Consider the following 15,489-nt stretch of genomic DNA (forward strand, 5'->3'; position numbering starts at 1 on the left):
TTGTGTTGTTCATCTTTCATTCTTGAAGGAGATCAATGACATCATGTGGGTGATGTCTTGACTTGCATGTAAATTGGATATGAGTGGGACAGAGTGGCGCAAAGTGATCTTTGATAAAATCATATATACATACATATTAAGAGAGACAGAGAAAGAGAGAAGTGTGAAAGAGAGTACTTTCAAGGCAGTAAGTTTGGTTTTTAAAAAATAATCTTTTTCATTATGGCAATTGACCAACTTTGTAAATCATGAGGTTTTTACTGCTTGACAGGTTTGAAAATTCCCTTTTCCTTTCCTCTCCCTTGACCAGTGTCAGGCACAAAACAATCATTGGGCAATTCTGGGTATGTAATCCACTCTGCACAAATGAGGAAATCTGAATTCCTAAGAGCGGCCAGATGAGAAAATACATTTTTTTCCACTCCCTATAATCTTCCCTCTTTCCTTCGTGAGGCTGGAAGTGTCACAGCCACTCATGGGTTCTACCTCAATTGTGACTGGCACAAAAGCTCCATTCTTCTGACCTGGGCCAGTGCCCCCGAATTTTCTCAGGCAGCCTGGTGGCTCTTCCATGGGCTCACTAAATTAGTTGAAGACTTAGTCTGGACACCTATTCAGAAGCTCAGAACTTTCAAATTCAAGTCTCAGCCACCTCTGTAGTAGGGACTGTAACTGTGTACCGTCGCCCCTGGTTTTAAACTTCAAGAAAGGGGAAAGGAAGGTGTAGACTGCAGGATAGCTGTTGCTTCTTTGTGGCTATGGCCATAAGTTCTTTAGCAATGTTTTAAATCAAAGACAGAGAGCAGTGAAGCCAGCAAAAAGTGATCTGGATTTGGAGAAAGAAGACCTGCTGTTACATCCTTGATGATATTTCTCGCTTGTGTGACTTTGGGCAAGTCATTTTCCCATTTCTGAATCTCATTTCCTTATTTCTATAATAAATGGGTTGACAAAGATACTAAGGTCCTTTATCTTATACCCCCTAAGAAACATGCCAAAAAAAGAAAAGCATTAGCTGCACAGAGATTTTCTACATTATTATAGAGATCTCTACATTCTGCATTATGTCTGGTGATCTACCTCAGGCAAATCTATATAGCCTGTTCAGACACTTGTGCCTTTCTGATCTTTCACATATTGTTCCTAAATTTTTCTTTTTTGTTTTTTGGAGGGGGGAGAACAGGGAAATCAGGGTTAAGTGACTTGCTCAAGGTCACATGGCTAGTTTTGTGTTAAGTGTCTGACACTGGATTTGAACTCAGGTCCTCCTGACTCCAGGGCCGATGCTCTATTCACTGAGCCACCTAGCCACCCCATTCCTAAATTTTTATCTCACCTTCATCAAACCTGCCTCCTGTATGTATTGGGGTACAGATTATTATTATTATTTTTAGACAACAGTACTACTGGGTTCAAGGTCACAGTATTTAAAGAGAAAAAAATTGCTAGGTCAGTGACAACTTCAAAAATAACAAAAAGGGGAATAAAAGGCAGCAGGAAGTAACATTTAACAGGAGTCATTTACCTTTAGAACAAAGGGTTGGCTACTTTGCACTGAGCATTTGAACTGGGTATTAAAAACATTAATACATTTTCATGGAGTGGAAAAATACTGTTGGAGTCCAATATCAAGTTATACTACAAACAAAAATATTAGTTGGGAAGGAAGTTTAGAAAACACAAATTTCTCAAGAAAAAGACAGGCATGCTTGTATATATGCTTTCCAGTTTCAGGCTGGGTGACAGCTCACTGAATTAACAACTGACATGCAAGGAGAGTGCTCACTTAGAGTCAGTCTCCAGAATGCCTCTGAAATAGCACTGGGGCAAGCGCTGGGCAATCTTATTTGCATGTGTTTCTTCTATCTCATTTTTTTAGGAAGCTAAAACAATCATGGAATAACAGCATTTAAAACCTGGCTTGACTTAAGAGCTCAAGTTTATGTTACATTCTAATGTTGTTCTTCCTTTTCGGGATTAACGTTTTATAACTTCACTAAAGATAACACTATTATTTTTATAGAAATAAAAATATCTATACTTCAATTTATATTATTCCACAAAGAGATTCTAACTTACAGTTTAGAATTAAGAAGGTGTATAAAATTTTTATTATTTAAATGTAAATTCTGGACCCAAAGTGATCTTTAAAAGCTTTGTACAACTGAACAAAACAGAGTTGCTGGAGAGTAATAGTTCATCTCCCTACTGGAATGCAACAAATACAGGGATAATGGGTTTATGTTTCAGAAAAAAATTAGCATTTAAGTAAGATTGAACACTGGAACAAGTTATGCAGGATGGGAAGTATGTATTCTTGAAAATATCATTAATGTGACTTAATTTTCTATCTTGAGGATTCCACACTTTGTTACTGATTATGACTTGAAAATATTGTTAGTGTTAACTTAGGCAGATTATTTTATGGTGGTTCCAACCTTTTAACATATTACAACCATAAAATATAATTAAAGAAATACTCTTGAGTTCCTAGATTTGTTCTTGAAATAATGTGAAAAGGAAGTAAAAAAAAATTAAGTGGGTAGCAATCTGCTTTGATTTTATTTGTGCAAAACCTTTTAAAATTTTAACATAAAATTTTATTTATCATGTCTCCTACTCCTTGTCTGGTTATGAGCTCCCTTCTTCATAACCATGAAAAATTTAATTGAAATTTCATTCTAATTTCTTTTTTCTACTGTGACTTTTTAATATTGACATCATCCACTTGGAATTTATCATGTAATATGGAAGAAGATATTGATATAACTCCAGTTTTTGCCAACTCACTTTTCATTTCCCAGTAGTTTTAGGTGAATAAGAAATCCCTTCCCCAGTAGTTTGAGTTCCTGGATTTATCTAACATTAGAATACCATATACATTTGTTTTTATGTCTTATTTATCAAGTCAACTTCACTGATTCACATATAATCTACATAAAGTTATATCGATCTATATTTTGTGTATTACCAGATAGTTTGATGTCACTTTGTAGTATAGTTTGAGATCTGGTACTACCTCTTTCTGATTTCTTTAACCAATATATTCCTTGATATTTGTGATATTTTAGGCTTCCAAATGAATTTACTATTTAATCTAATTCAATAAAATATTATTTTGCTAATTCGATGGGTATAGTACCAAATCTGTACCAGAAGCCTATATTTTAGGAAGGCCATTGTGATAAGCTAGAGTGTGTCCATCCAAGGATGATCAAAATGGTGAAGGGATTCTTAGACCATTCCATATGACTACTTGTGAAGGAACTGGGGGATGCTTAGAGAAAAGAAAACTGAAGAGCAAAGATAGCTGCACAGTTGTCATTTGGGGGACTGATCAGACTTTGTTCTTCTACTGGGATCCAAGGGTCAAAATGAGGCACAATTATTGAAACTTCAGAGAGGCAGATTTTAGCTCAATTTAATAGCTGATATTTATAAATGGATCCTCACAGACCAAGACAAACATTTTCACATAACCACAGGAAAAATGTGGGGAGGCTCTGTGGAATGGGACCTTCCTGTGGGGACAAATGGAATGATAAGAGATATCGGAGATAATGAAGAGCTGCTCAATTTTTACTTAGCTTCTTTCTACTGGAAATGACAACCAAAATGACTAATAGGGAGTGAATACCCAAGATGAATAAGGAGATAGTAATTTGTATCCTTCAAGAATTTCAGTCATCCAACCCAGCTGAAGTACATCCTTGAGTACTGAAAAACTTGGAGATGTGATGATTAAATCACTCTAAAATTTCAAAAATCATAGAAAATGAGGGAAGTCATGATTAGATTGAAGAAGGGGAAATGTCCAGTTTTTAGAAAAGAGAACAGAGTGTGAGCCAATGAACATGATTTTTCCTGAGATTTCTGGGAAAAGTACAGAATAAATCACTATAGAGATAGTGGTGAACATCTAGAAAGGGAAGGAATATTTACAGAGCCACCAAGTTTTCATAAAGAACAAGCCACTCATTTCCTTTTCTGCTTGGATTACTAAAACAGATGAGGAGAATGTTGTGCAAATAGTTCACCTGGATCAATGGTTCTCAAACTTGTTGGTCTCAGGACTCTTTTATACACCAAGAACCATGCTCCCAACTGCCACTCAAACCTTTTATGTGTTTATCTCTCAGTATTTGCCATATTAGAAATTAAAATGTCTTAGTTTTATTAAGAGATTGTTTTGACCTCAAGGACCATCTATAAAGGCCTGAGCAAAGGGGTCCCTGGACTCTACTTGGAGAATTATTAGCCTAGATCACATAATTCAGACTTAGAGTTGGAAGAGATTTCAGAGGTTATATAAAACAACCTCTTCAATTTACAGATAAGGAAACTGAGACCCCCCCAAATTTAAGTGACTTGCACAAGGTTACCCAGGTAGGAAGCAGCAGAGCCAAGATCTGAACCCAGATACACTGACTCTGATTTTATCACTGGGTCTTTCCAAAGTTTTTGGCAAAGTATCTCATTATTCTGGTGGAGAAGATATGAGATGTGGTCTATATGATAATGAAATTAAATTGATTCACAACTGGTTGGATAGCTGAAATCAAATAGTAACTGTTAATGGTTCTAATGTAAACATGGCAGGAAGACTCCCATGAAGTACCACAGAGATCTGTGCTCAGTCTTATGTGCTTTACCATTTTCATCAATGACTTGGATAAAGGGATTTGCAGATAATAGTACATTGGGAAAACTAGTTAGCATAACAGATGACAAAAATCAGTATTCAAAAGGATCTTGACACATTAGAACACTGGGCTGAATTAAAAATGAAATATGATAAGGATAAATGTAAAGAAAGTCTTACACTTAAGCATAAAAAAAAAAATCAATACTCAATAAGTCTGCAGTATATTAGCCCAAAAAGGGAATGCAATCTTGGGTTGTATTAAATTAGGCCCAATTTCCAGGAATACAGAAGTAATGGTCCCATTTTACTTTGCCCTAATTGGACCTCGTCAATTTAAGAAGGACACTGATAAGCTGGAAAATGTCCACAAAAAGTGGGCCACCACAAGGGTGAAGAGCCTTGAGTCCATTTCATATGAGAAATGGTTGAAAGAAATAGGTATTTTTAGCCTGGAGAAGAGAAGATGTAGGGAGTGGGATGACAGCTGTCTTTGGGGCTGTCTGATGAAGGATGAATTAGTTCTTCTGGTAGAAGGTACAAAGAGGGCAATTTTGACTTGATGTCAGGAAAAACTTCTTAATGATTAGAGCCATCCAAAGCAGACGGGTTACCTCAAAAGGTGGACAGCTCCTTCTCTTTGAAGGTCTTCATGTAGAGGCTAAACACATGACAGTTAGGATTCTTTAGTGTGCAAGCTGGATTAGACAGCTGCTGAGGTCTCTGGTGACTTTCAAATTCTGTGATTCAGTCAGAGAGTTAGGAAGACTTGTGTTCAAGTCCTGCTTCTGATTCTACCAGCTGTTTGAATCTGGGTAAGTCACTTAAGCACTCAATGTCACCAGCAACTCTAAAGACTAAGTTGTAGGGTAGGGCATCACTTCTCACAGGTAGGGGTACTATCCTCATTATATAGGGGAGTTCCCTATACTAATGAAAACTAATTTTTAAAAGAATGTGTAAAACTGTTTTAGACTAAAGAAAGGAAGGAGGGGGCAGGTCTAGTACACACACATTCAATTTATACCTTATCTGTGAGTATCTGAATTTTAAAAATATATGCTTGCCTTAAGAATGAAGATTTATCAATGGGCATAGACACAAATCCACCTCTTCTCCTCCAACCTTCATCTCTCTCTCTCTTTTGGATGGGGAAGGAGCGGTAACTGGGATTAAGTGACTTGCCCAAGGTCACATGGCTAATAAGTGTTAAGTGTCTAAGGCTGGATTTGAACTCAGGTCCTCCTGACTCCAGGGCTGGTGCTCTATTCACTGCACCACCTAGCTGCCCCCAACCTTCATCTCTTAAGACAAAGAATTAACTATAGAATAAAATAATCTTATCAATTTTTAAATGTTTACAATTTAGGGTTGTAAAAAAATGCTAACTTTTTTGTTCTTGAATAAATATCAATTTTGAGATACAAGATATAGGCAAGGATTAATTCAATAATTTCAGGAAAAACAAAAGCATCTTTTTATTCTATTATCATTTTGTTTAGATTTAATGCTTAACAGAATAAGTATCAAGTGGTTATTTTCTAATGAAGTCTTGTTAAGGTTCTTAATATTAATAATAATCTATATAATCAATTCTTTACAATCTTCATTAACAAATTATGGCATGAATAAACCAAACATGCATATTTGGCTTTGGAATATATTTTAGAAATGGTATCTAAATATGGGTGTGTGGATTATCTAGGGATTATATTCTAAACAAGATAATTTAGTTGAATGGTAAGCACCTATCTCAGGAGAGTTGTCTGGATTTTCCCCATTAAAACTCCTTCTTTTTCCTGGCATCACCTCAGGACTCTAGTATTCATTTTAAGCTGGAGAGAAATAGAATCATGGCTAAGATGGGAACAAAATATTAAAATAAATACAGCTGTCCCCTCTGTAGATTTCCTGAATATCTGGCTCACAATTTTTCTGGGCTGAGAAAGGTAATTCTACATAGAAGTCTGAACTTTTAGAGGTTACATGGAGAAAGTAAACTACATGCAAATAATAGAAAAACTCTACTACAGTTTATTATTAAAAAATATTTGAAAGCAGGATTTATTCCAGATGTACATAAGCAATGATCAAACAGTATGGTTTAAATGATCATTGTTGTTGTTTTTGAACCAGATTATAAAGAGTAATTTACTGTACTTCTATGAAACAAACAAAAATCCCAACCCAAATAGCTTCTAAATTTTGGTTCAGTTTGTAGTGTCATGAAAAATAATAATAGGTTAAATTAGTTTCATTCCTTAAAAAACAGTAATCACCGTAGATAGCTTCTATCTCTCCTATGAGAATAAAATGATAACTTTCAGGTCTAACTCTATGACATGACTTTGGCAGTATATTATTAGGTTCAAAAAATTATTTTGAAGAGAGCTATTTATAATAAAGTTGTAAATCTTTTCCTTGATTCTAGAACAATTAGTTTACCTGGTCACTGAAACAGCAAGATCCTTTAATATGTATTGCTCTTTCATGGGTGATAATAGTGGGTGGCATACACCACACAAAAATATTCACACTAGTTATATCTCATCACCATACATGTAAGAACTAGGTATAGATGACACAATTATTAGACTAGGCTGTTAGCAGAATAAGCCTCTTGTGGACCACATAGATGTTTTAGATATTTGGGAAGGAAAAGAAAAATGTCATTTTTTGTCTGTTTCCAAAACTACTAATCAATGAACAATTAGTCTACATGCTGTTTAACACGATTTGCAACGAAATGCAAAACTTTAAGAGCATTCACAACCTTCAGCAAACTGCTGTTGTACTTTATGTTAATTTAATAGGTTACTTAAAAGCATAATGATAAGGATTTGAGGTGTTCATAAAGTACAAGATGATTTTACAGTGTACAGCTGATAATAATAAAAAGTATACCTAACATTTATATAATCCTTTAAGATTTGCAAAGCTCTCATATGATTCTCACAACAACCCAATGAGGTAAATATTTAACTAATAATCTGTTAATTTCAAGTAGCATTTAATTGTATGAATCCGTCATTCTTTTCTCTGAATATCTGAACTTTAAGACTATGCCCAATGCACACCCTTGGGATTGAAATTTACATATTCTGCCACAACACCTGCTGTTTCAGCTTTGAGCAGTGGTCAGGACCTTGTACAAAATTCAGTGGATACTATCACAAATAGGATGTGGCAGGAAGATTTCAAAAAGGATTATCAAAATATTATATACAACACACACATATATATATGTATGTATATATATATATAATATATATGTGCATATATATTCTAAATGTTAGCACTGGTCTGAGCAAAGGGCTCCTATCCAGAAACTTTCACTTCCTATTCCCTTCTTAATTGGGGACCAGGTCAATATACTGAGAAGTAATTTTTACAATTCTAAGAACTGTAAGGGAAGGGGAAACAGAGGAGAGAAAAGGAGTAAATGTATTCTAAAGGCCCAGGATTCAATTCTTAGATGCTTTGAATTATGATTTATGGAAAAAACAAGCTTTATCTGAACAATAGCTATTCAAAATCAACTTCTTTGTTAAAATTAGATGTCATCATGATTTGAAATAAAGATAGCCACTGCAAATAATGAGGCTTATTAAGACAAATGACCAAATTCCAAATTCCAAACAAAATACATATACAACAGCTACTTAACATGTGTGCTGAGCTTTCTCTAAAGGAAGCCAAAAAAGTTTTGGAAGGTGAATGTATGACTTTCATGTGTGACTGATATAACATGTCAGTTTTGGTAGTTTTCTTATATGCCAATTGTATGTGGCAAATATACAGGGGTCATCAGTCAGCAGCCTGAATTTGGACTAGGAACAACTGCAGTTCACAAGCACAGAAACTAGTTCCAACTCTGACTGGGCAGGGATGAAAGGCATTCTTGGGAAATCCTTCTACATCAACTAAGGTCTCAGAGATAGTAGTTCCAAGTTATTTTTGGCTAAGAAATAACTGGGTGGGTCAGTGGAGTGGCTGATACCTTCATGTGACACAGATTCCCATTGTGTCACCACATTGGCCTGTTCCAGCTCTCCCTTCCAGGGTCATCACAGTTAGTCTTCAATTACCTTATTTTAAAATCTGAGAAATGTTTGCACAAACATTTACCATATTAGATTCTCTAATGAATCATAGAAAATACTAAAAAATGGGCCCACAGGTTATCATTGCCAAGATGTATGTGTGAATACTAGGTTGATTCTAAGTAGTAAATGAGATAAAATTATGATTGGACAATAACATTCCCTTAAATTAGATTTAGATAAAACCTTGCAGTTAGACTGCCCTGGTGAGATATACAATCATTGACCAAATAACACTTAAAGAAAACTTTATATTGAAAGTCCAGAGATAATAGCTCCTAATTTATCTGTGATTATTCAGATTACAAAAGGACTCTGTTTAATGAAATAATTTTAAATGATTCTTTTAACAATTGTCTTCCTTAAGGCACTTAAAAATGTGATATGGATTTTAAAAATCAGTTTACAAATGACTTTCCAGTAACACATCTATTGAACAAAGTATATTATATACAGAAACATTTTAGTATCTAAATTTTATTGCTTAGTTTATAAAATGGAGAACTACTAGCATGTAAATAAATTAGAGAAACAAGCAACACATCACAGTTCAAATGTACTTTTTCAGAGAATGAATGCAAAATGAATGAACTCAGTTGTAGGGATGAAGAAGCAGGGCACTGGGCATCTAAATGACTTGCCCTTAACTGTCATCACTGAAGTTTTATTTATATGTTGTGTCCTAAAAGTGTGCTACATACTGTTCAGGACAAAAAGAGGCACATAGGCTTAGCGCATGAGTTAGAGGCCCATCCAGAAGGAGGATATGGAACTCCTGGTCATCAGATCTGCATGATATAAACATAAGAGCCCCTTTCTGATCCATTCTGAAGGAAGGGAAGAACTGTGGTAGTTATCTTTCATGCCAAGTTAAAGATCATAATTATTAATAACAATAACTGCTTATCTTTAATATACCTTGCACTGCTAGAAGCTGCTCCTCTGTGGTCCAACGGGCATTAATTTTCTGATTTGACTACAAAATTAAAGAGAAGTTTCCTAATGAGGACATGAAGAAAGACATTTCCAAAGTGCTTATTTTTAACTTTTCACTAGCATTATAGACATAAGATTTCTATAAGCCTTGACTTTCAGATATTCCTTATAAAAGGAATTAAAATACTCTAAGTTACCTTTTACCCACCCTGAAAGGGAAATGTCCTAACTTAAAGATTTTGAGTCAACATCTGTGCAGCAGTAACTGACATTAAAGCTTGAGAAAATCTATGAGGTTACCCTATTACTAGTTTTCCATTATGTAGTTCAGATATTATTTTTCACCTATTTTTAAAAATGTCTCAAGAGATAGTACTTTCTTTAGTGTAGTACTCGTCTCATCAGGTGTCAATTTCTATGTCAAATAAGTTTGCCTGATATTTACTCTGAACTTATCTTTACTTAATGGTAACAGAATTAATGTCTCAACACTGGTCAAGCAAATCAGCATAGTCCTATAGATCAATTTTAACAATGGGACTATGGGCAAGTAATAGAAACCTCTAAGTCCTAAGATTATTTCTTTAAATTTAGAATATGTCATGCATGATACAAGTTTAAGAACAGATATATTTTTCAAGCGAGTATACATTTTTTAAACTACTTCCTTATGATTTCATAAATATATTTCACATGTATATGGTCTTAAATTGAACTTTGGCCTCAGTAATACAACACATACCTAATTAGTGAATGCCTGCTGATTAGCTGACTAGTTAAAAGAACTTTGGTGGTATGTACCAGGGTAGAAAGCAAAGAGCAGATGGATAGCACTGAGAATTTCTAAGATCAAGAGCTCCTGTACTGTACCACTGTCTGGTCATTCTTTGCCAAAGCAAAAAGAGAACCTTTCTTTGAGGAGAGCAGATGATTTGAGAATGATCATACTTTTATCACCTCCTGCATAGTATCAGGAGCCTCTGGAGTGAGTAAGCTGGGCCCATACCAGCTTCTTCACTATGAATACAGAGTAAAAGTTCATGGTAGGTGTAGCCCTTCAGAAGAAGTAATTTTTACAATTCTAAGAATTGTAAGGGAAGGAGAAACAGGAGAAAAGAGGAGGAAAAAAAGGCTTGTGGGAAAAGAGTAAAATCCCCAAACAAGAGACAAAGGATTTTGGGGAGAAAGGGGAAAAAGAGTAGAAACCAAATTATGTCATATATTAAGAGTCATTAGGTTTAAGGCTTAGCGATTAGGATTCAGAAGAACAGAAGGGACAAGAGATGGAAAGTGGAATAGGCCAGGAGAAAGAAAGGTAAGAGATGAAGCAGCTGTTAAAGTGACAGGAAGAAAAAGTAGGGAGAGGAAAGGGAAGAAAACTAAATGGGGGAGAAGGAAAAAGTACAAGGGCTGGGGGAGAAGTTACAAGGTGGTACAATTGCACCAGTTAAACGGAGAGTGGCAAGATGAGAATGGGAGGTAAAGTAGTACTACCCAGGGGCAAGAGGGAGAGATTCTGTGGTGAATCAAGGGAAGATAAGATGATTAAGGGAAGAAGGGAGAATGGTTGAGTGGAAAAGTGACGAATGATTTACCGAATAACCAGAGGCTTCCTGTAAATTAATGAGTAGCCATATATTGTTATTGTTTAGTTTTGAAATTTAATTTGAAATTATACAATGGGTACAGATTTTCAAATCTGAAATTAAATAGCATTTTTATCCTTAGCTTGGTATTCCCATCAAGAGTAGGCTCTTAAATAATGAACCATACTTTGAAATACTAGCATTTTAAAAATAATAATTTCACTAGTGATAGGCAGGCAACCTGTCATTTCATTGGTATAAGGAAACTCCCTCTATCAATGCAGGCACTTTCTATGCAATTTAGACTTTCTGAGAGTTGCTTGCATACTGAGACATTGGGTAACCTACCCAGAGTCACACAGCCAGGATGTGTCAGAGATAGGATTTGAATCCAGGTCTTCCTGGATTTAAGGTCAATTCTCTATCCATTATGCCATGCTACCTCTCAAAATTTTTTCAACCAAACATATTTTTCATTCAAAGAGTCTATATAATAGTCCTAAGAAATTTACTTTCTCTCTCCTTGACCTTTGACTCCTCCGACCCCGAAACCAGTTTGCCTTCACTTATTCTGTCTTGTGTTACCAGCATTTCCCTAAATCTACCAGGATAAGATATCCTGATCATCATCCAGTTCCCTCCTCTTTCCTCTTCATCATCTACTAGATCAAAATCTGTTAACAAAGCCAGAAGAATCCAGTAGTTGACACTCAGTGAAATCAGAGAACATCACTTTTTTGTTCTTTCTATCCATACAACTTGCTGTAGGCTTCCAGTCAGGAAGACGTGGGCTCAAATCCAGTCTCTAACACTTACTAGCTATATCTGACCTTTGTTAAGTCACAACCACTGTATGCTTCCATTAATTCTGCAGGACTTATTTTCTAAGCCACAGATAAGTTGTTATCTCCCCAAGCAGAGGGAGTTAGCAGACCAAAAGCTCCCTAATGTCAGCAAAATCCCAAATCCTCCTTTCCAAATATCCACATATTTCCAACACCTAGCATAGGGCCATATGCATGACAGGCACTTAATATCTGTTAAATTTGAAATCCCATTTATTTTTTCTTTGAAATGCCTTTGGAATTCCTGTTTCTCCATTCTACAATATTGCTATCTTGGATCTATGACATTGATAACGATAACAAACACTTCTAAAGTTTATGAAATACTTTTTTCCCATAACATTGAAGTAGGCAGCATAAGTATCATACCTATCTACTTATGAAAAACTAAGGAATAGAAAAGTTTTATGCCCAAGTTCACACAGCTAAAAAGTGATATTACTTTAATCTTCTGAAAACATTCCTTTAGTGAGGTCATTCCCACATTTACAAAGTTATATTTGCTCCCTATTACGTTTGATTTTCACAGCCTAGTTCTCAAGGTCCTCTAAAATTTTGCCTACCACACCACTCCAACTTTATTTCCTTTTGTACTCCAAGATAAACCCTTTGATCAGTCACGCTCATCTACTTAATGCTTTCCCCCACACAAGTTGATTCTTTCTTAGTTTCTAACCTAATCCTAACCTTTCAAAGCATAGCTCAAATGCTATCTTCTCAAAGCCTTCATTACCTACCAACTCTAGTCTTGCAGGGAGTCTGTTCCCATGTAGCTTCTGTTCAAGGGACAGACCACTGGGTGGTGCAGTGGGTAGAGTCTTGAACCTGAAGTCAAGAAGACCTAAGCTCAAATTCAGCCTTAAACACTCACTAGCTCTGGCAAGGCACTTAACTCTGTTTGCCTCAATTTCCTTATCTGTAAAACAGGGATAATAATACCTACCCTCTCCCATCCCCTTTTTCCCAAGCAAGGTTGTTGTGAGGATCAAATGAGAGAATAACTGTAAAGTGCTTAGCACAGTGCCTGGCATGGATTACGCACTATATATTAGCTATTATTGTTGATTTCACTGTTATCTAGCTGTGTAACTTTGGACAAATTACTGCGTTTTTAAAAAAAAGCCACAGGAAAGGTTTTATGTCATATATTAAAATTAATTTTATTATATATTCTGGATATTTTCTTTTGGGTCATATAAGATTAGTGAATCCATTCCAAATTGCCATTCCAACATCACTTTGGGGTGAGTTATTAATAATATTAATATAATATTAACATTTACATTGCTTCATTCTGACCAATATTTTCTATACAGAACAAAAAAGGCAACTCCAAACCTCAAGAACACAAAAAACCAAAATCATAGTAGTTAGGAAACTTCTGAATATCACAAATGATGGTAATTTTAAATTATTACATTAAAATGTGATATTATGACTCCTATAATGTCTAATCCTTTTGCTATATTACATTTTTGGGGCAAAAAAGAACTATGGTCTGGTATAATAGGAGAAACACTGATGTGTTCACTGATAGTGGCAGCTGCCAAAATCATACAGCACTTTCGAGTTTGCAAAGTTTACTCACATTATCTAGTCCAGAGACTTCTATCTAGGTCTCTGGATCCAGGCGTAAATGTCAGACGATCTGACACTTAACAGCCATCTGACCTTAGACAAATCACTTCTCTAAACCTCTATTGCCTTCTCTCTAAGATGGTGATGCTATCTTTTGCCTCTCTTCCTTTGCAGGGTAGTGGTGTGGCTCAAAGGAAGTAACATATGTGAAAGTCCTTTTTACCGCAAAGAGCTATACAAATGTAGCATCGTTATGCACCAGCTATCAGTGTCATATGTTGCTAGAGTAATCTGTCAAACTCTAGAGTTTGGAATGAGATATTACAATTAAATAGAAAAATCAAACAAGCAGCCTATTGCTTAGCATTTTTGGTGACCAATGTAAAACCTTTCCTCATAATGACTCAAGAAGTACTATGGTGGAGTGAAGAAAGAGTTGACCTTAGCACTGGGAAGACCTGGGTCCTTTCAAGTCTACCTCTGACACATACTGGCTGGGTGACTATGGGAAAATCACTCCACTTCTCAGTTTTCTGTAAAAACTGTAAGTGGCAGAAAGGGATGGCCTTTTGTTGGGGGGGGGGGGGGGGTTTCCTTACTGAACAATTTCTATACCAATGAAATCATAAATTTAGTCCATAAACAAAACCCAAAGACCTTTTCTCCCTAAATTAGCTTGATGGGACATAATTCTGAAGCACTGAATCCTATAATTACCATCCAAATACTCTATTTGCAAGTTTCTACCTTTGTAACTCTTGAGTCTAGAAAAATCTTATTAAAATAAGAACAAGCATATTAGTTTCAGGTGCACAGGAGTCTCTTAAAGGTTCATTAATACTGTCTTCTCCAGAAAGATTATGACAAAAAGCATTCACACTTCCATTTCACAAAATAAAAAAAAATCTCACTTAAAAATTATTTCTGGTAGAAAAAAAATAAGAATCTAGGCTTTGGAAAGGAATTAAGGGATTAAACATTCAAACTGCAAACTAATTTTAGCTCTAATATCTCTATGCTGTTCCCCTGAAAATGTGACTTCACACATTAAAATTATCCAAAAGGGCTCTTTAAAAAAAAAAAAAGGGAAGCAAAAACCCAGTAAAAATATCTGTGATTTTAAGTTGTGTCCCTAGTACACAATCAGCGCATGCACAATAATTTAGGCCTTCCTTCCCCCAGCTCACCACACTAGGCTTCTTTTCTCTTTTCTTTGCTACAGATCCATGTCAGTGGGGAAGAAGTAGGCAAATGATGGAGAGCCAAGAAAGCATTACTGGTGTTCCTTATGCCCTCCTACTTCCACATTTCTCCTGCCCAATATATCTCTTCCTCTGTTGCTACTTTCCCTTTTGCTTTCTTGGATGATAAGAATGGGGGGGGGGTGGAAGAGAAGGAATGTTAATCAAGCATGGTCCAATTAAAGGGGTAGTTTGAGACTCATATTAAGTGAATATACACATTTTATGACTCAGAAGATGAAAATATCTAATAGATAAAACACCAATATTTCAAAATATTCATGGACTATGAAACATTAACATAGGCATATGACAAATTGCTAATTTAAAGTAACAAGGTTTCACTATATTAATGATGTCTTTACTTTTATTATTTTTTTAATCAACATACCTCAGGAGGCTTGAATTCTTCAATTCCCCCTTCCATTTTCTGTTTAAGCGCACTGTTTACTTGCTTAGCATTTTGAACCTTGAACACAAAAAAATATGAATTGGCTAGCTGACACTTGGCTGAACATTTGAGTGCCCAAATCATATATGTACCCATGATCTTTACTG

The 15,489-nt window shown here is 35.5% G+C and overlaps 1 protein-coding gene across 5 annotated transcripts in view; it reads right to left on the bottom strand.

Annotated features, from left to right (window-relative positions):
- The window catches only part of RCOR3 (REST corepressor 3), a 53,900-nt gene that overhangs the window by 8,489 nt on the left and 29,922 nt on the right, over window positions 1–15,489 (bottom strand). For all 5 annotated transcript variants that reach the window (XM_069108777.1, XM_069108773.1, XM_069108775.1 and 2 more), the window contains exons 9-10: window positions 15,323–15,400; window positions 9,664–9,721 (exon numbers count right to left, since the gene is read on the bottom strand). In XM_069108777.1, the coding sequence (XP_068964878.1) occupies window positions 9,664–9,721; window positions 15,323–15,400 (136 nt within the window). The remainder of the gene's footprint in view (window positions 1–9,663; window positions 9,722–15,322; window positions 15,401–15,489) is intronic.

Source organism: Petaurus breviceps, unplaced genomic scaffold (genome assembly GCF_028583685.1).
Source record: "Petaurus breviceps papuanus isolate PSGF00001 unplaced genomic scaffold, PetGlider_PUasm1.0 90434, whole genome shotgun sequence".
Classification (NCBI taxonomy): Eukaryota; Metazoa; Chordata; class Mammalia; order Diprotodontia; family Petauridae; genus Petaurus; species Petaurus breviceps.